This window comes from Mobula birostris, chromosome 11 (genome assembly GCF_030028105.1).
Source record: "Mobula birostris isolate sMobBir1 chromosome 11, sMobBir1.hap1, whole genome shotgun sequence".
NCBI lineage: Eukaryota > Metazoa > Chordata > Chondrichthyes > Myliobatiformes > Myliobatidae > Mobula > Mobula birostris.
In genome coordinates, this window is record NC_092380.1 from 98928947 (window position 1) to 98949482 (window position 20536).

General features: G+C 40.6%; 1 protein-coding gene across 9 annotated transcripts in view; it reads right to left on the reverse strand.

Moving 5' to 3' along the window:
* The window catches only part of nav2a (neuron navigator 2a), a 523153-nt gene that overhangs the window by 101374 nt on the left and 401243 nt on the right, over positions 1-20536 (reverse strand). For 5 of the 9 annotated variants that reach the window (XM_072272755.1, XM_072272754.1, XM_072272753.1 and 2 more), the window contains 2 exons: positions 17196-17889; positions 7206-7661 (listed from right to left, as the gene is read on the reverse strand). In XM_072272755.1, the coding sequence (XP_072128856.1) occupies positions 7206-7661; positions 17196-17889 (1150 nt within the window). Of the gene's footprint in view, positions 1-3813; positions 3880-7205; positions 7662-17195; positions 17890-20536 lie in introns of all 9 variants that reach the window. The other 4 variants (XM_072272756.1, XM_072272750.1, XM_072272748.1 and 1 more) reach the window with 1 other exon arrangement.

A 20536-nucleotide genomic window follows, 5' to 3' on the forward strand; every position in this document is an offset into this window, starting at 1 on the left:
TGCAGCAACACCACGCAACTAGCTCGTGTATCTCGCTTCTGTACGCCCTCTCGTCACTGTCTGAGATTTTGCAAACAATGGTTGTATCATCAGCAAATTTATCGATGACATTTGAGCTGTGGCTAGCCACACAGTCATGGGTGTAGAGAGAGTAGAGCAGTAGGCTAAGTACAGATCCCTGACGTGCACCAGTGTTAATTGTTGGCGAGGAGAGGTTACTTCCAATCCAGTTGCAGAGGGAGGTACAGAGGCCACCATTCTGGAGTTTTTAAATCAGAACTGTTGGCATGATGGTGTTAAACACTGAGCTGTAGTCAGTAAGAAGCATCCTGGCATAGATACTTGTATTGTCTAGGTGATCCAAGGCAGCAGAGGGCCAATGAGATTGTGTCTGTTGTACACCTATTGTGGCGATAGGCAAATCAGAGGGTCCACGTCTTTGCTGAGGCAGGAATTGACTCTAGCTATAATCAAACTCTCAAAGCACTTCATCACCATTGATGAGAGTGCATTGGACGATAATCATTAAGGCAGTCCACTCTGCTCTTCTTGGGCACTGGTATAATTGTTGCCTTTTTGAAGCAGGTGGGCACTTCTGACTGTAGCAATCAGAGACTGAAAACGTCTTTGAACACCCCGCGAGAATTCATCTTCTTGAAATACTGCCCGACTTCAGCCTCCAAGACAGACATCACAAAATCACTGGGTGCAGCAGGGATTTGCACAGGTGTAGTTTTAGTCTCCCTTTCAGAGTGGGCATACAAAGTGGTTGAGCTCGTCTGGGAGTGAAATTATCACTGCCATTCATGATGTTGGGTTTCGCTTTGTAGGAGGTAATGGCCTGCAAACCTTGCCAGGGTTGATGTGCATTTGATGTCGCCTCACTTGGAATTGTTCCTCAGCTCTTGAAGTAGCCCTCCGCAAGAGTCATACCGAGTTTTCTTATACAGACCTGGGTTGCCAGACTTGATTGCCACAGACCTAACCCTCAGCAGACTACAAACTCCTGGTTCATACACAGCTTTTGATTTTGGTATGTCCGGTAAGTTCTCATCCACACGGGTTTTAATGAAGTCAGTGACAGCTGTAGCGTACTCATTCAGACTTGAAAATGAGCTATTCTTTCAATGTACGGAATCCTCAGTGCAGATTGAACCTAGTCATAGTCATAGTCATACTTTATTGATCCCGAGGGAAATTGGTTTGCGTTACAGTTCAGCTTGTCCACAGGACAACCCAATAGCTTCAACACTAATTTTGCCTGTGAACCAGAACATTTCCTTGGAAGTTTAGTCCAGTAATTAAATACATATTTGTATTTATCACTAGCATAACACTGTGACATGATATTAAGCAATTGTCCCATGTATCAAGGATCACCTGAGATTACTCATGATTAATGGGAAGTATTGTGAGGAACATGCCAATTTTATTTTATTTTTAGATTTTCTTACATAAAAATGCCAGCTTTAAAAGGTCAGAAAATTGATATTTGATGAGTATTTCAGGGCATATTTCAAATGAAGGACATGAAGTAACCTTGCTCTCCCAGCATAGCCCAGTTATTTCATTTAATCTACACCTGTTTCTTTCTCTTTCCTGATTTACAACACTTTCTACATTGTATCTCAGTAACGCTCAAGTCTTAAATGCAAAAATTCTGCAGGTGCTGGAAATCCAAAACAACACATACACACAACGTTGGAGGAACTCAGCAGGTCAGACAGCATCAACGTTTTGGGTCGAGACCCTTCTTCAGGGCTGGAAAGGAAGATGACAGGATAAACAGATGGGAGAGAGGAAGAAGGACAGCCGGAAGGTGATAGGTGCAGCCAGGTGGAGAGGAAGGAATGGAGAGGACAGTGGACTATAGGAGAAAGGGAAGGAGGAGGGGCCAAGGGGGAGGTGATAAGCAGGTGAGAAGAGGTAAGAGGCCAGAGTGAGGAATAGAAGAAGAGGGGAGGGAGAGGGCATTTTTTTTTACTGGAAGGAAAAGTTATATTCATGCATCAGGTTGGAGATCACCCAGACAGAATATAAGGCACTGTTCCTCCACCCTAAGGGGTGGCCTCATCTTGGCACATATCGGAACAGGAACTCCTCCACCCCAATAGTCTTGTTACTTTCTAAGTCTACTAGTTTTGGGGGTGGTACGGGGAGAAATGCGAAGGAAGAGGAAACCTAGGAGGAGGTGACAGGCAGGTGAGAAGAGTTAAGAGGATAGAGTGGAAAACGGGGAGGGGGGGAGGGGAAATTTTTTACTGGAAAGAGAAATCAATATTCATGCCATCAGGTTGGAGGCGACCTAGATGTAATACAAGGTGTGGCTCTTCTGCCCTGAGGGAGGCCTCATCACGGCCCAAGAGGAGGTCACAGACAGACATATCAGAATGGGAATGGGAATCAGAATTAAAATATTTAGCCATAGTCAGTCTTGTCTTTGAGTGTTTTATTATGTGGATAAACAGGTGAGTATGTTCTCTATAAGAGCCGGGGGTAAGGATGGGGAGGATAACATAAGGTTGATTTTATCATGGACTCTATGATCCAGCCTATCAAGTAGCACCTACACGGTGTGGCTTCATTTAGAAGGAAGCCCAACTCTTGGGTTGGAAATAGTTTGACTATATAGCCAGTTATCATCCAATGAGGTGTTTCCTGGTCCTTCTATGTATTACTGGGATGTAAAATCCACTGGCCTGCAGATCACAACATTCAACAAGGCAAGTCCACCAAGATTCTTGGCAAGATTGACAGCTGAAAGGAGCTGAGACCACAAGGTGAATGAGTGGGCAAATACAGAAGCAGGCTGGAATTCTCAAAAAAAAATCAAAAATACTTTTTAACTCCTGTTGCCTGCCAGGGGCTTATCATTAAAGCTCGATAATTTCAAACACCATCCCAAAAAAAAAGGACACAGCTGAGAAATATCACCAAGGGTTTCCACATCAATCACCTGTGAAATGAAAGCAATGGTATCATCAGCACAGGCGAGGGCTGCGTTCTGAAAAATGCCAAGTAGAGTGGAGCTGGAAGTTAGGCAAGCTTGTCAATGGAAAGTGAGGAGGTGGTTTTGGGGATGCAAATTATTGGGTGAAAATCCCATTGGATAATCCAGACCCCCATCTCTGATCTAGAAAAAAAACAAGATGAAAATTACCCTTTTAAAAATTTATTTATTCATGTATTGAGATAAAGTGTGCAACAGGCCCTTCTGGCCCTTTGAGCTGCAGCACTCAACGACCCCTGATTTAACCCTAGCCTAATCACAGGACAATTTACAGTGACCATTTAACCTACCAACCAGTATCTCTTTAGACTGTGGGAGGAAATGGGAGCACCCAGAGGAAACCCACATGGGAAAACATACAAACTCCTTACAGATGGTGGTGGGACCTGAACCCGAGTGACTGGACTGTATGGAACTTAAACAAGTGACATGGCACTAGCTTCAACCTTTACCACGGACACTGGAAGTTTACTTAAAGTATGTACTGTGCCACCAAATAAGTTCTGATCAAATTAAATTCACAAGGATTATTCTCACAAAAAAGTTCTTCTCGAGTATTGTGTAATTTAATATCTATTTAAAAACTAGAATTCCATTTGGAAAATATTTCTGCCCAAATGAAACACTACTCAACTCAAAACATTAGTGGGTAATTTTGAGATTTAAGTAGCTTAGCACCAAACAATATAATTTTAAAAATTCTTTCAGAGTAAGCTTTAAGGTTAATTATAAACCCAGATGATCCTTGAGGACAGGACTGCCTTTGACTGAATTAGTTATCTGATTTAGACTATGAGCATTACCTGTCTTGTTTCCTTGGTAAAGTATTTCTGTTGAATTTGGGGCTAGCAGTTGGGGAAGAGAGAGAGCTACAAGGCGAAATCGAACAGTACAGAGAAAAACAGAGAGAAGATAGATTAGCACTTGGAATAGGAAGATGTGAGAAAAAAATACAAAATGTTAGCAGCTCTGAGAATAAGTACATCTACGTCCATAGCAAAATTAGATGTTCGATTTATTTAAAAATTCTAGTAACACAAAATCTAGAACAAGTACGGCAAAAATAAATCTATAAACCATTGAAAATCTATTGTGGGAAAGAACACAGTAAATATAGAAACAAGTTATTCAGAGAACAAAATATGACATGTGGATCTTGTTACGGGTAACGATCAGCCTGAAATTTTCAAAGAACATTGCCACACGGATGGAAGCTGTGGTCTTCAACACCAAGGAGTGTCAGCAATAGGGAATTCTTGGATGTGGTTGCAAGAACTTCTCTGATATGCATTATAACACCACAGAGAAGGTCTGTTGCTTAGAAAAAGACATAAATCTCAAAAACAGAGCATCTGGTATCACAGTGATGTGGGTTAGAAGGGGGAAAGAATTGGACTTGGCAGCATTAGGGAGATAGCAGTGAATAATCAAATTACTGGAGGGATGGGGCAAGGTGCATACTGCTAGATGGCTACGTCCTGATAGCATTGTACAGGCAGTTTGGAGTCTGTCAGAAACTGCGGTGGAGATGGAGCAAGAGGCCAAGGCCAGTGTTTACTTTCCTTGATAATCCCCTCTCTATAATTTTCTGGTTGGGCAGAAATGCATCTGTGATCACGACAGACGGCTTGATGTACAAGTTCCTACTTTAGTGGGAGCAGTAGAGAGTGACAGAAACAAAAGTGACAGCTTAACTGATACCGCTGTGAACTGAAGTGCTTTGTGCTCACAGCTTCAGAAATACTAGCAAGCTCAGTTAAACATTGGGAAGCTGGTAGAACTCCAGTCAAGCAAGTAACACCAGGAAGCGCTTTGGAGCTTTTTAACATTGATAGATTTCTGATTTCCTGACGAACTCATACTTGTGTTGAGAATTTAATTTTTGCCTGTCTCAATATGCTATTTGTCCGCTGATGGAAATTACAGGCAAGTTTTTTTTTAAGCATTTTACTTTTATTATGTTCCCATGTGGCCCATTGAGTCTCTGTCAACTCTCTGAGAAATCCCATTGGTCTCGTTCGCCTCCTCCAACTTGTTTCTGTGTAAATCTGTTCTCATGTCCCAACTTTCTGGCTTTCCACTTACACCTGGGGCTATTTACCAGTTAACCTACCAGCATGTCTTTGGGATGTGGAAGAAAACAGAAGCACCCTTGGGAAACTCATGTGGTCACAGAGAGAGAGGATGCAAACAGGTAATGGCTGAGGTAGGGATCAAACCCAGCTCAGTGAAGCTATGCATCAGCAGCACTGAATTCTGTCAATTTGATTTGACAGTTTGATGGTTTTTGGTTATTTGTTGATGGCAGCTTGCAAAAAAAAAGTCATTTTGCTAAACTCAAGCAGTTGCTAATTTCATCAAATTTACCTAGGGAATTTAGTAGATAGCTTCCATGAGGGGGGAATAACATATTGTTCCATGTGTGCTAACACATATGAAGTGCGGGTCTAAAAATTCATCCTTAAATATTTTATAAAGTAAAAACACGAGAAAGTCTGCAGATGCTGGAAATCCAAAGCAACACAGACAAGGTGGTGGAGGAAGTCAGCAGGTTCTCTGTGGCAATGAATAAACAGTCAACGTTTCGGGCCAAGACCCTTCTGAAAAGGAAGAAGGAAGACGCCGCAATAAAAGGTGGGGGGGGGGGGTGGAAGGAGGTTAGCTGGAAGGTGATAGGTAAAGCCAAGTGGGTAGGAAAGGTCAAGGTCTGGAGAAGAGGGAATCTGATAGGAGAGGAGAGTGGACAATAGGAGAGGGGGAGGGAGGAGTAGTTATAAAATAGTTTCATTTCATTAACAAAGGAACTGTGATGTGTTCATGTTATCCAACAGAGATTGAGTTTCCAGGCAGTGATGTCATGGAGGGGGTGTTAGTGTAACATTTTATACATATGGATGCGGAGTACAACTGATGAAACATATGGCAAAATGTTGGTACACTTAGAAGATTCAATCCTCTCAGAGATCACCAGAACAGTTCACCTCTGAGCATTAATTACATTCAGAAACTGACAGGGGGAGAATTAATTAAGAGTAGGGCAGTCTTGGACAGGAACACAAAACATTCCATGGTTTCAGGAATTTGTAATTCCCAAAACCTGCCACTGTGTGAGAAACATATAGAAATTCATCCTCTGGTGTATTCACTTATTCAGGATTTGAGTTCAATATGCTTTGACGCCCACAATGTGTCTTTGACATAGACAAAATTCCAGCCCAAGACTTCCAACCTAAAGGTTAATAATTATCACAAGGAAGTCTGGATTTATTAATTTTCCTCATTTGCCAGCCAGGAAATTCTCCAAGAATGATCACATATCCCATCTTCAGATGAATTCATTCATACAGGTCATAAACCCTGCCCAGTCCACTATTTCCAAACTATGGTACCACTTTCCACTTCCTCAGTGAAAGACATTTTCAAGGATCTGGTATCACTATATACAAAAGGTCAGAACCTATTTTAAAAGCACAAAATAAACCCAACCATCAACAAAGTTAGAATGAGATTTTGAACTCCTTTGATTTATCTATGGTCAATTGTACCAACCTCCAAGAGGACCACAACCATGTCGTTGGGTTTGGAGGCCTTAATGACCTGGAGGGCTATGTTGGCTGGAGTCAGGGCCTTATGCTTTGGCTCCCAGTAGGGTCACCCATGCCAAAGAGGTCAAAGGGTAAAGGCTAGTCTAAGAGTGGTCCACCCACCGGTCCTCCAGGTTTGAGGGTTCAGCTTGGGCTAACAACCCTGACTGGTAAAACAAAATTGTTACAGAAACAGCAATGACGAACTCTTCTCCATCTGTGTACGACGGCATTCCTGACTTGCATGACTAACAGTACTGAAAACCTACTGACAAGATGAAGGAAGCCCTGAACACTGCCAGAGATGGAGGACCTTTGCTGCCCTAAATGTCAATGGCATAACAGGCAGTAAAAATGGTACCAAATGTGTGCTATAGGAACTTGCTGTGCTCTCCTTTCAATGCTCAGCCTATTGAAAACTCTTAAATGGTTAAAAACTCTTAAATGGAAAACTCTTAAGATGACCAAAGACAAGTTTTTGCCTCACAACATTCTTTTGGCACAAATGAAAAATCAAATTAATATCCATTAAAGAGATTGGCAGTGAAGGAAGCAGCAAATAAATGAGCAATGTTGCATCATGTATTACATGACAATGCTTCATTTCATACCTCTCAGGCAAAGTTGTCTTAACACTGTTCGTCCTCACGAAAGGAGTAAGAGAATCATCTTTGGAGGAAGGGATCAAACCAGTGGAGTTGTGATGACTAAGGCCACCTCCGCTGCCGAGAGAAACGTCAATGGATTCACAGCTGGTATGCAGGCTGTTTACCGATTGATAACCAGGGCCCTCCTTACTAATGGTAGACGAACTGGTCAGACTGGCACCCCAGGGTGCACCATTGGAATGGACTGACGCTGGACTGGAAGCTAAGGGAGACTGTATCATGTCTGTGGTCTTGTTATAGAGTGGGCTGCTTCCTCCGCTGCCTAAGCATGACGGGGGAGAATCCAGGCTGCTCTGCTGGCTCATGGTGGCATGGGGATTGGAGATGATGGTGGAATTCTTCATGTTTTCAGCTGTTGTGACAGGCGCTTGCTTAGCACTTGGCTTGACCCCGAACAGTCTGTTTAACAAAAACGCAAAAGACTTAAGTGGTGTCTTTAATTTCAACAACAATATTCTATTGTTCCACTGGAACAAACACCTGGAGGCACAGGGAGGGTGGAAAAAAATCAGTTTACCAAATGACACAGCTGAGAAGTGCCAATATAAACTTTGACATATTCCAAACCAGCCCTTTGTTAAAAATGATTAAATGACTTTTTTTCAGAGACTTGTTCCTTTTCCCCTATGTCTAGACAGAACATAATACCTAATCCTCTCAATCCATTATTATTTTAAAGAAGTGGTGATGGATGAAGTGAAGGTCTTTTCATCGGGGTAACTTAACCTAGATAATGGTACAAGTGTTAAATTAATCCACAAATGTAAAAAGGTTTTTATCATTTAGATCTTTGTCCTGGACTGCTGCAAACAGTACGATTTTTATGAACCTCACATGTGGAATCTTGATTCAGGATTGTGGTTAAACTCAATTATGGAAAGGCTGGCTTTATCATTTATTAACAAAATAAAGAAAGCATTATGTAATGTCAGTCTTTGGTTCCTGAGGAGATGTCTCTATTTTAAAATAGTGTAAAACATGCATTCACATAGTGTCCTGAAGCATTCAAAATTGTACTAAGGTTTGTCAGGATAGGTACAAGGATGTTTTTTCCCTTGGCTGAAGTCTCTAGTCTTATAAGGAGTGGGAAGGCTCCTCACAGACTGGAAATAAAGTGTGTTGGTTCACTCACTGAGTACATCCCAGACAGTGATAAGGCAGATTTCAAAGGACAGAAAAAGAAAAGGTTTACAAGGATGTTGCCGGGACTTGAGAAACTCAGTTACAGAGAAAGGTTGAATAGGTTAGGATTTTATTCCCTGGAGCGTAGAAGAATGAGGGGATGCAAGCAGGCTTTTTCCACTGAGGCAAGGGGAGAAAAAAACCAGAGGACATGGGTTAAGGGTGAGGGGGGAAAAGTTTAAAGGGAACATTAGGGGGGGCTTCTTCACACAGAGAGTGGTGGGAGTATGGAATGAGCTGCCAGACGAGGTGGTAAATGCGGGTTCTTTTTTAACGTTTAAGAATAAATTGGACAGATACATGGGTGGGAGGTGTATGGAGGGATATGGTCCGTGTGCAGGTCAGTGGGACTAGGCAGAAAATGATCTGGCACAGCCAAGAAGGGCCAAAAGGCCTGTTTCTATGCTGTAGTTTCTATGGTTTCTACATGCTAACAACCTTCAGGCCACTCTACTCTTGACTTGGCGCTAATATTATTTTTTGTGACTCCATGTGCTAACGTGGCTATATATGCTGTGTGTGACTTGATACACTGTGTTTTGCACCTTGGCCCCAGAGGAACACTTGTTTCTTTTAGCTGTACATGTGTATGGTTAAATAATAATTAAAGTTGAACTTGATACACTGTTGAGGTAAAAACTATATTGTGTAAGTCAGTCCCACAAACTGGCATCAAGTTATAAATGGTCTGTTCTGTGTTCAAAGTACAAAGTAAATTTATTATCAAAGTACCTACATGTCACCGAATACTACCCTGAGATTCATTTTCTTGTGGGCATTCACAGTTAATATAAAGAAATACAACAGAATCAATGAAAAACCATACATACAAGCAACCAATGTACCAAAGGCAACAAACAGTACAAATACAAAACGGGGGGAAAAAAGCAAAAAACATTGAGAACATGAGTTGTAGAGTCCTTAGAAGTGAGCCCATAGGTTATGGAATCAGTTCAGTGTTGTATAAAGGTAAAGATTCTGCACACTAAAATCAGAAGACTGAAAACGTCAGGAAGAAAAGTACATAACAGGACATTTTTCTCGGTTACATAAATTACATATTAGCAATGGAGTACTATCCAAAGTTAAGTATGAGATTAGATTAGATTAGATTAGATTAGATTAGGCGGAGGAGGAGAAGACGGCGGCATGACGCAGTGCGCGTGGCCGCTTCGGAATGATATTTGTATTTGTTAAGTAGGTACCGTGCACAATTCTGATTTGATGGAGACTGGCCTGAGAGCGCAAAGGAACATCTGGAGAAACTTCTGAAATGCCCGCTTCGCTGCCGCTGCTACAGTGTGGCTGGAACCTCCGGAAGATAGGCCTCTGAGTCCTCGGCTTTGCTTGTTTTGGCAGCCGGGACGAGGTCGAAGTCGCTCGGCAGAGGATGGTGCTCGGGAGGCTGTATCGGAGGCTTGAAGGTTTCAGATGGACTCAGTCGGCTGTGGTCGGGTGCTTCCAAAGTATCGGCAGTTGTCAGTTGCCGGTGCCTGGAGGTTTATGGCAGGGGAGTTTCTCCCTTTTTGCCGCCTGCTATCGGGGACTACAGGAGTTGATCGAGACTTGAGACATTTTTTACCGTGCCCATGGTCTGTTCTCTTTCAAATTAGTTATTGTTTTGCACTGCTGTAACTATGTTATAATTATGTGGTTTTGTCAGTGTTAGTCTTTGGTTTGTCCTGTTTTTGTGTGAATATCACTCTGGAGGAACATTGTATCATTTCGTAATGCATGCATATGACAATAAACGAGGACTGAGTGTCCTCATAATCTAATAATCTAATCTAAATGAATTTTACGGTTGTATATGGTGACATATATGCATTTTACTAATACATTTATTTTGAACTTTGAAATGTGGAGCAATCCTGTGGGACTGAATGGCAGACTGCTACAATGCTTCCTTATGTTCTTTCATGAACATCTGATATTCTGAGGTGCTTTGAAACCAATGAAATACTTTTAAAGTCTAATTGCCAACGCAACATATGAAATCCAGTTTTCACTCTGTGCATAGGCTGCTCCCACAAACAGCAAAACAAAAATATGCAGATAATTCAGTAAGAGTAACTTTTGATTGCAGAATGTATAAGTAAATGTTCCTGATAGCCAGGTAGACTTGTTTCAGCTGTATTTTAGTGCATCCACAGAAATTGTTTTTTCAGCAACAGGTCTTTTGTTTTATTGATGCAAGTTGCAATAACTAAATAGAGTTTCAAAGAGGCAACTTCCATTTTCTGTTTTACTGATGGAATACATGGAACAAAAATCCTTGGCAAGGCATGTAGGAATTAGTCACAAACTTTTTAAACAGCAGAGAAGATTTGAGGAACAATATCATTGTTGGAACAGCAATACTGGAACAATATGGCTGACTAGTTTCTAATCTTTGGCTCATGTAATTAGAGTCATAAAACACTACAGCACAGAAACAGGCCCCTTGGCCCATCTAGTCCAAACTATTAATCTACCTAGTCCCATTGACCTGCACCTGAACCATGGCCCTCCATACCCCTCTCATCCATGTACCCATTCAAACTTCTCTTAGGTGTTGAAATTAAACCCACATCCACCACCTGAGTGAAGAGGTTCCACCTCACATTCCACTTAAACATTTTCACTTTTAAGTCTTAACCCATGACCTCTAGTTCTAGATTTGTCCAACCTCAACTGAAAAAGCCTGCTTGCATTTATCCTATCTATACCCCTCAATCTCTCCTCATTCTCCTACACTCTTGGGAATAAATTACCAATCTATTCAACATTGAGATGTTCACAAACCCAATGATATCACCTTAAGGACTTTTTAATCATGTTATTTAATATTCTTTCTATTTATTTATCTTTGCATTTGCAGTTTGTTCACTCCTGCACACTACTTGACCTTTCATTGATGCTCTTATAGTTACTATTCTATAGATTTACTGAGTATGCCCACAGGAAAAGGAATCCAGGGTTGTATGTGGTGACATATATGTACTCAGATAACAAAATTTACTTTGAACTTTAATTCAGGTTCTCAAGTCCTAGCAACATCCTTGCCAATTTTCTCTGTACTCTTTTAATGTTATTGACATTTTTCTTGTCGACAGGTGAGCAGAACTGCACGCAATACTCCAAATCAGACCTCACTATCATCTTATACAACTTCAACATAACATCCAATACCTGTACTCAGTACTTTGATTTATGAAGGTCAATGTGCCAAAAGCTCTCTTTACAACCCCATGTACCAACAAGATTTAAGAAATTGGATAGAAACTCTCAATATTATGGATGGAGAGAAGTCAGTTTCTAATGAGAGAAAATTCAAAAAAATACAAGAGAAAATATCGTAAACATGTGAAAGTCTGTAGATGCTGGAAATCCAGAGCAACACACACAATGCTGGAGGAAATTAGCAGGTCAGACAGTATCTATGGAAATGAAAAAACAGCCGAGACCCTTCTTCAGGACTCCAGATGCGATGGAATACATTCTATGATGAAGCGAACAACTGTAAGAGAATTGGAAAGTGAAAAAAAATGGTAAATGGAAGAAAGCTAAAATGATAACACAGTGGAAGCAAATGAGACTGCATGATATGGACAGATAATTCCGAGAAGTGCATGTGGACTGACATAGCGTCAAAACAAGTGCAAGATTTCAAAGAAACACATAGTGATTAATATCAATATTTAAGAAGCAATTCTGTTTCTTTCATGTGGACACTGCAGCTATTAAATTACTAGTAAATCGCAAATATTTCATGTGATTAAATGTGGCAATATGGAAAACAGAGCAGTCGTTAAAGGTAATTTTCATAATAGTGACATTTAGGATCAGGCTTACTTACCAAATTATTTTAATCAGCTTTCAAATTACTCCTCTTAATCACTTTCACTGTATTTTCCCATCAAGATTTTGACTGACTCTGGCTTGTTAGCTGTTTTTGTACTGTGCATTATTGTTCAACTAATGAATCCCAGGGGCTGATTTTTTTTTATATTCTTTGGATTTGCACACTTCAGTTAATTTTTCATATCGTCAGCTCAATATCCCTTCTGAGCTTATAAGTTCAAATAGTACTTAATTGTTCATTAAATGGGCTGGAAGAGAGAGTCAGCCTTTGTCGCGTACACTAAATGCATAATGTTGAGTCCTGTTTGAAGTCAATGGAAGTGAATTTTAGATGGTTTAATATTGACCGAATAACTTCTCACAGAGTTTTGACAAGCTAAATGATTTCAGCAACTGTAAATCCTTGGTTAAACTTAAAACAGGGCATCTCCATTGCAATAAATTATGATTTTCCAACAAATGCATGCCCAGTCAGACCTTATTCCAGTTACACAGGAAGCTTCACAAACAGCATTTACAAAAAAACATTATTTATTGCACAACATCAATGGTGTTTGAAACTTGTCTTACCGCTGGATGTCGACTAAACTGAGCCTCTTAAATTAATGCCTCCCTCTGAGAGAAATTCCCGTGAGGAGGCGTATGAGAAAGACATAATATGATATTGCAGTAAGTGTGTAAACAATGATCTGATTTATCAGGGATTGGTCGCAGAAAACAGTTGAAAAGCTTGATGGTGATTCTCTTGCTTTATGTGAGTTGTATCAGTGATCTGGATATAAGACCATAAGACAAAGGAGCAGAGTTAGGCCATTCAGCCCATTGAGTCTGCTCTGCCATTCCATCATAGCTAATTTATTATCCTCTCAGTCCCATTCTCCTGCCTTTCCTCTGTAACCTTTGACACGAGTACTAATCAAGAACCTATCAACTTCCGCTTTAATTATACCCAATGACTTGGCCTCCACAGCTGTCTATGGTGATGAATTCCCACATAATTACAAGACAAATTGCTTCCAACTGTCCCAAACATTTCTATTTTTTTTTCCAGAGATTTTTATCTAGGGTTTGTCTTTGTAGTCTCCAACAAATTTCACTTCTTGTTCTTTGTCCGCAAGTCTTAAAGTTGTTACTCATCGAATACTCATCCAGGTTTTTTTCAGGTGGAATGAATGTTTCTACAACAATGCCCCTTTAATCAGTGAGTCTCTCTTGTCACCCTCACTGAAAGAGTTTTCTGATTCTATTTTTCAGTACTATTGAAACTATACTCAGTAGAAACTTTATTAGGTACACTTGTATATCTGCTCATTAATGCAAATATCTAATCAGCCAATCATTTGGCAGCAACTCAGTGCATAAAAGCATGCAGACATGGTCAAGAGGTTCAGTTGCTGTTCACAACAAATGTCAGAATGGGGAAGAAATGTGATCTAAGTGACTTTGACCATGGAATGACTGTTGGTGCCAGATGGAGTGGTTTGAGTATCTCAGAAACTGCCAATCTCCTGGGATTTTCACGCACAGCAGTTTCTAGATTACAGAGAATGGTGCAAGAAACAAAAAAAAAATCCAGTGACCAGTAGTTCTGTGGGCAAAAATGTTTTGTTATTGAGAGAGGTTGGAAGAAAATGAGCAGACTGGTTCAAGCTGACAGGAAGGCGACAGTAACGCAAATAACCACACGTTACAACAGTAGTGTGCAGAAGAAAATCTCTGAACGCACAACACTTCGAAACTTGAAGTGGATGGGCTGCAGTAGCAGAAGACCGCGCCGTATTCCACTCCCAGACCTGATAAAGTGAGTTCCTGTCTTATTCAAGATTCCAGATTGTTATTCTTCAGTACACAAGTGTAGTGGAGAATGAAATGACTGTTTCTCTGGATCTGATGCAGTATATTAAAGAAACGCAATAAGCTGAAGAACAAAATTTGAAAAAAAACCAAAACTCTGCTGAGTTATTGACTTCTCTGCTAAGGGAAATGGACCTTCTCCCCCACCCCACCTCCTATTCAAGATTGTTTAAGTTCATTTCCTATATACAAGTGTAAGGAGAACGAAATTATTGTTACTCCGGCTCTGATGCAGCACAAAACTGAAGAAAAAGAACACAATAATACTAAAAAAAAACAATAAGTATAAATACATAAGACATAGATTGATTGTATGTCCATAAAGTGAAACCAGGCTGTACATAAGGTGACGGATGGGAAATAATAATGTAGTGGTGGAGTTAGTGGGTGGAGGTGTTGATCAGTCTTACTGTTTGGGGAAAGTAACTGTTTTTGAGTCTGGTGGTGCTTGCTTGGATGTTACATAGCCTCATCCCTGATGGGGTGGGACAAACAGTCAGTGAGCAGGATGTGTGGGATCCCACATGATGTTAGTGGCCCTTTTCTGACACCCTTCTGTATATATGTCCTTGATGGCGAGTAGACTGGTGCCAGTGATGTAGTTTTGACTTTCTGTTACAGAGCCTTCCCATCCACTGAAGTGCTGTTTCCGTACGAAGCAGTGATGCAGCTTGTTAGGATGCTCCCTACTGTGCATCTGTAGAATGATGTGAGTATGGATGTGCAAAGTCCAGCCTCCTCAGAAAGTAGAGGTGTTGGTGGACTTTCCTGAATGTGTTCTGGGACCGTGAGAGGTTGTGTGTGATGTGCACTCCCAGGAGTTTGAAACTGCTTGCAGTTTCCAGAGCTGTGTTGCTGATGTAAAGGGGAGTGTGAGTGGTCTGAGTTCTCCTTAAGTTGATAACGATCTCCTTCATCTTCTCATAATTTTGTATGTTTTAGTTAAATCTCCACACCTCTTCCTCTGTTCTAAAAGGAACTAATCAGTTGAGCTAATTTTGCCACATAACTAAATTTGTTCAGCTTTGCCAACATCTCCCTCCCACAATAGCCCCCCATTTTTTTTATCCATATGCCATTAGTCACAGGTCCTCAAACTTATGTTTACATGATTGGAATTTTGGCAAATCATAGATATCATTTGCTCTCTGAACAAAACAGATGCAGTCCCAGACAGGTATGAGATAATCTTCCTATTTTAAGGACTGTATCATATTCAATGAGGAATTAAATTATTTGCCTTTTTGAGTAATGTCCAAATCCTGGGTTGTCAATGTTACTTTTGAAATTTAAAATTAATGGTTAAAATATTGTTTGCTTTCTAACTTACCTAAATGCTGGTAAATATATAATGGTATTTATGTGTATTGATGCACATTTTATTCCATATCTGTACATCTAACTTTATTTCTTATATAATTCTTTATTCTTTACAATTGTTGAATGTTGTTGACTTTTGTTACATGTCGTGCCCTGATACACAACAGCAAATTCCTAACACATGTAAATGTATATGGCGAATAAAATTGATCCTTGATCCTTAGATGAAACCATTAATAGAATCATTGGGTGGCAACATGGAGATGCATCTCTACCAAAGGAGATGTAAGCCGCTCCTTCCCTCCGCTAGCCTGGGGGTCACCCTTGGGCAATGTGTGGCACCTGCTTTGCTCCCGATCAGGGTCCTGTGAAGCCATGGGAGCAGCTGGTGCATAACACAAGTCCTGGTTATATGACCACTGATGCCAGGCAGACAATCTCTGAAGAGTTTTCATAATGGCTGAGGTCACCCGTCTTGTAAAGACACTGCCCAGAAGGCAGCAATCGCAAACAACTTCTGTAGAAAAATTTGCCAAGAACAATCATGGTCAAAGACCACGATCGCCCATGTCATACGACACAGTATACAATGATGAATGGAATCTTAACGGGACAAGTTGCCATCTTTGTTTTTTTCTAAATCACATATTTATGAATGTGAAATAACTTCAAAATTATAAATATGCGTACCAACACTGGGCTTCCAGTTGAGAAAAGATTACTTTAAAGAAAGCTTACTTCAATGGAATACATCCTTGGAGCCACATCGTGGATAGGTGGTCATGCAATATTAGTAGCATTACTAATATTACTATGCACTCCATTCCACTTCAGAAAATTGGGTTCCACTTAAGTCAGAACAATCAATTTCTAAAGCAGAACACATCTCACAGCAACACTTAATTCAAGTAACCACAGAGAAATTTCTATTGTTATATGATAACAGTAAAAGTACCAAAGCTTCAATCAATCTGGAATTCACAGTTGACAGACTTCAACATATGACCAACCTACAAGGCTTAACAAACACACTTTTAAGAAAAAAATGTACCATCAAATGCAGCTTGAATTTATGAAGCATTTTGATATACTAAAACATGTCAGAGGAATGTTTCCTAACAACATTTAACTTTGAGTCAAATTGTAGAGCAGATTAGATTAAATTTAGATTCGCTTTAGTTGTCACATGTACATTGAAACACAGAGTAAAATGCATTGTTTGCAATAAAGAATATGTTTTAAAAATTGCCTTTTTGAATATACCCAAATACTAAATTTAAACTTATCATCCTTAAGACTGACCTGTTAATGTAAAGTACTCATTCTTCTTAGAAAATGATGCACTATTTGTATTGAAATGGTATGCAGAAGTATACAGAATGAGTTCAGTTTTGCTATAAAACTGAGTTTTTAAATTGTAGTTAAATTATGTCACCTTAACGAGAGTGGTAATTCTTTCATTTGTATTACCACTGTATGTATGGCCCATGATTAGAACAAAAACTAATCAATGACTGCACTGGATACCTGCAGGGTACCTTGCCCTCTGAGTTCAGCTGTGTCAACTCAGCAGAAACTTCACTGAGATGGAACTTCAGAAGCATGTTCCCATGAACTGTTGGACAGCTTAATTAAAAGACTACCAGCATCTGACAGACAAAGTCAATAACAAAATAAAAACAGCTGAAAGTCATAGCTTACATTCACAAGTGCTAATAATGAAATATTACTTGCCTGCGTAAGGTGGGGGACGCTATGTCAGGGTATTTCGAACCTTGCTGTCGAGCTGTCTGAGAGGTGCTGGTTGCAATTTGTGAAGGATTTGCTTTGACAGAGTTTGACGAAGCCACACTCTCTGTATCAGACAATACACCTTTCTCTTTATCAGTCTGGTTAGGTAACGGAGGCACTGTGTTGCCCGGGGCTACCTTAGATGGCTCTTTCAGTTTTGAAACAGGTAGACCTGCTGATTTACTGCTGATGTTAGAGTCTATGCTGCTAGTACTGGACCGGTTCCCAGTCCCCCGGCTATTTGATTTGCTGGGTCGAGGCAGGCTCCGGTACTGCAAGTTAGTGCGTGAATTTAGTATAAGGTAATTCTCCTCATTGTTCTGGGAGCCGTCGACACTGGCTTTTCGACCAGATGTTCTACCCACAAGGCCTGATGACTTGGGGATTTTGCCAAGGGTTGCAGAGCCACTGGTAATAGTGGCACCACTTGCTGTTATCATGGTGATGCCTCCTGAAGAACCTCCATGCTTCTTGAAACCAAAAGTGTTCGTTCCTCCGGTTGAGCGTGAGGCACTGGAAGGAGGTTTCTTCCCTTCGTCTCCACTACTGCGGCCGACGTCTGAAGGAGAGCGATGAACATTTGTAGACTTCGGGGACAACCTCCCTTTTTCCGACACCTTAGCATCATCAGTTTTTGCTGTTAAAAAAATTACACACAAAACTTCAGTGCAATAATACATCAGCAACATCATGATTAAGTATACTAAAAATCTCCAGATAATACCAAGTGCAAGAGATTCTGCAGGTGCTGGAAATGCAGAATAACACACACAAAATGCTACAGGGACTCAATGGGCCAGACAGTATCAATGGAGAGGAATAAACTGTGGACATTTCAGGCTAAGACCCTTCCTCAGGACTAATGGAGGGTCTTGGCCCAAAATGTCTACCCTTTATTCCTTTCCGTAGATGCTGCCTGACCTACTGACTTCCTCCAGTTACTCTAAATAATGCGATGTTTTTTTCTTTCTGAGTATCATTTACTTTTCCTTGTGATTCCTATATAATTTCAAGTGACTACTTATACCATCTGTGCCATGACCGCTACACTCAAAAATAGCCTCTTCCCCAAGCCGTCAAGCTAATCCACCCATCCACCCGTTAACCCACTTCCTTCACATACACGTCACCGAATGTCACTTTATGTGCATACAATCAGTCCAGTACTGTATATAACAGTTACTTCAACGGACTTTAACTACTGCACAGAGTCTTGTCATCTTCAGAAGTTTTCTGATGACTCTGCCATAGTTGGATGCATCAGCAAGGGAGATGAGGCTGAGTACAGGGCTACGGTAGGAAACTTTGCCACATGGTGTGAGCAGAATTATCTGCAGCTTAATGTGAAAAAGGCTAAGGAGCTGGTGGTAGACTTGAGGAGGGCTAAGGCACCGGTGACCCCCGTTTTCATCCAGGGGGTCAGTGTGGACATGGTGGAGGATTACAAATACCTGGGGATACGAATTGACAATAAACTGGACTGGTCAAAGAACATTGAAGCTGTCTACAAGAAGGGTCAGAGCCATCTCTATTTCCTGAGGAGACTGAGGTCCTTTAACATCTGTCGGACGTTGCTGAGGATGTTCTACGAGTCTGTGGTGGCCAGTGCTATCATGTTTGCTGTTGTGTGTTGAGGCAGCAGGCTGAGGTTAGCAGACACCAACAGAATCAACAAACTCATTTGTAAGGCCAGTGATGTTGTGGGGATGGAACTGGACTCTCTGACAGTGGTGTCTGGAAAGAGGATGCTGTCCAAGTTGCATGCCATCTTGGACAATGTCTCCCATCCACTACATAATGTACTGGTTGGGCACAGGAGTACATTCAGCCAGAGACTCATTCCACCGAGATGCAACACAGAGCGTCATAGGAAGTCATTCCTGCCTGTGGCCATCAAACTTTACAACTCCTCCCTTGGAGGGTCAGACACCCTGAGCCAATAGGCTGGTCCTGGACTTATTTCCTGGCATAATTTACATATTACTATTTAATTATTTATGGTTTTATTACTACTTATTTATGGTGCAACTGTAACGAAAACCAATTTCCCTCAGGATCAATAAAGTATGACTATGACTATGACAAGGACTTGTACATTGTGTATAGGAATGCTTTTCTATTTATTGTGTATTTTTATTATGTTCTTTATGCTTATTATATTTTTTACGCTGCATTGGATCTGGAGTAAGAATCACTTTGTTCTCCTTTACACTTGTGTACTGAAGAATGACAATAAATAATCTTGAATCTTTGACAGCGTCTCCTGTATTCACAGATTCAAGCAGCTCAAAGGGCAAAGGCAATTCTCATATGGGACCACTACCACCAACAAGTTCCCACTCCATGACACATACTACCCTGCTATGGAAATACACTCAGTGGCTACTTTATTGAGGTACACCTGCTTGTTATAGCAAATATTTAATCAGCCAATCACGTGACAGCAACTCAAAGCATAAAAGCATGTAGACGTGGTCAAGAGATTCAGTTGTTCAGACTAGACATCAGAATGGGGAAGAAATGTAACCTTGACTGTGGAATAATTGTTGGTGCCAGATGGGGTGGCTTGAGTATCTCAGAAACTGCTCACCTCTTGGGATTTTCACACAACAGTCTCAAGAGTTTACAGAGGATGGTGCAATAAACAAAAGACATCCAGTGAGCAGCAGTTCTGTTGGCAAAATCAGAGAATGGCCAGACTGGTTCAAGGTGACAGGAAGGTAACTAACTCAAATAATCACCAACAGTGGTGTGTAGAATAGCATCTCTGAATGGACCATACACTGAATCTTGGAAATCGATAGACTACAGCAGCAGAAGACCACAAACATTCACTTAGTGGCCACTCTATTAGATACAAGAGGCCTATTAAAGTGTCCATTGAGTGTATATTTAAATACATTCCTCGTCATGGGATCAGACATGAAGGATAAGCTTCAATGGCAAATCAAGACAATACTTCATCAGGATCTTTTCAAGAACAACTAGCAAGAGGCAACACATCTGGCTTTGCAGAAATGCTCCCAATCCAAAAAAAATACAAAACATTAAAAAAAATCCTGAATAGCTACATGAAATTATACTATTAAATTTATGCCACATTCTTTATTGAATTTTCCTAGTAATCCACTTATGAGTTAATTAACCCATTGCCTTTAGGGGCTGCCTGGTAATATTTGCTTCTTTCATTACTAATTAGTCAAAAAAACAAGTAAAACATCTAATTGCTTTACATGAACTTTCTCTCTAAAATAAAGTTATCTTTAAATTTATTACTGGATAAA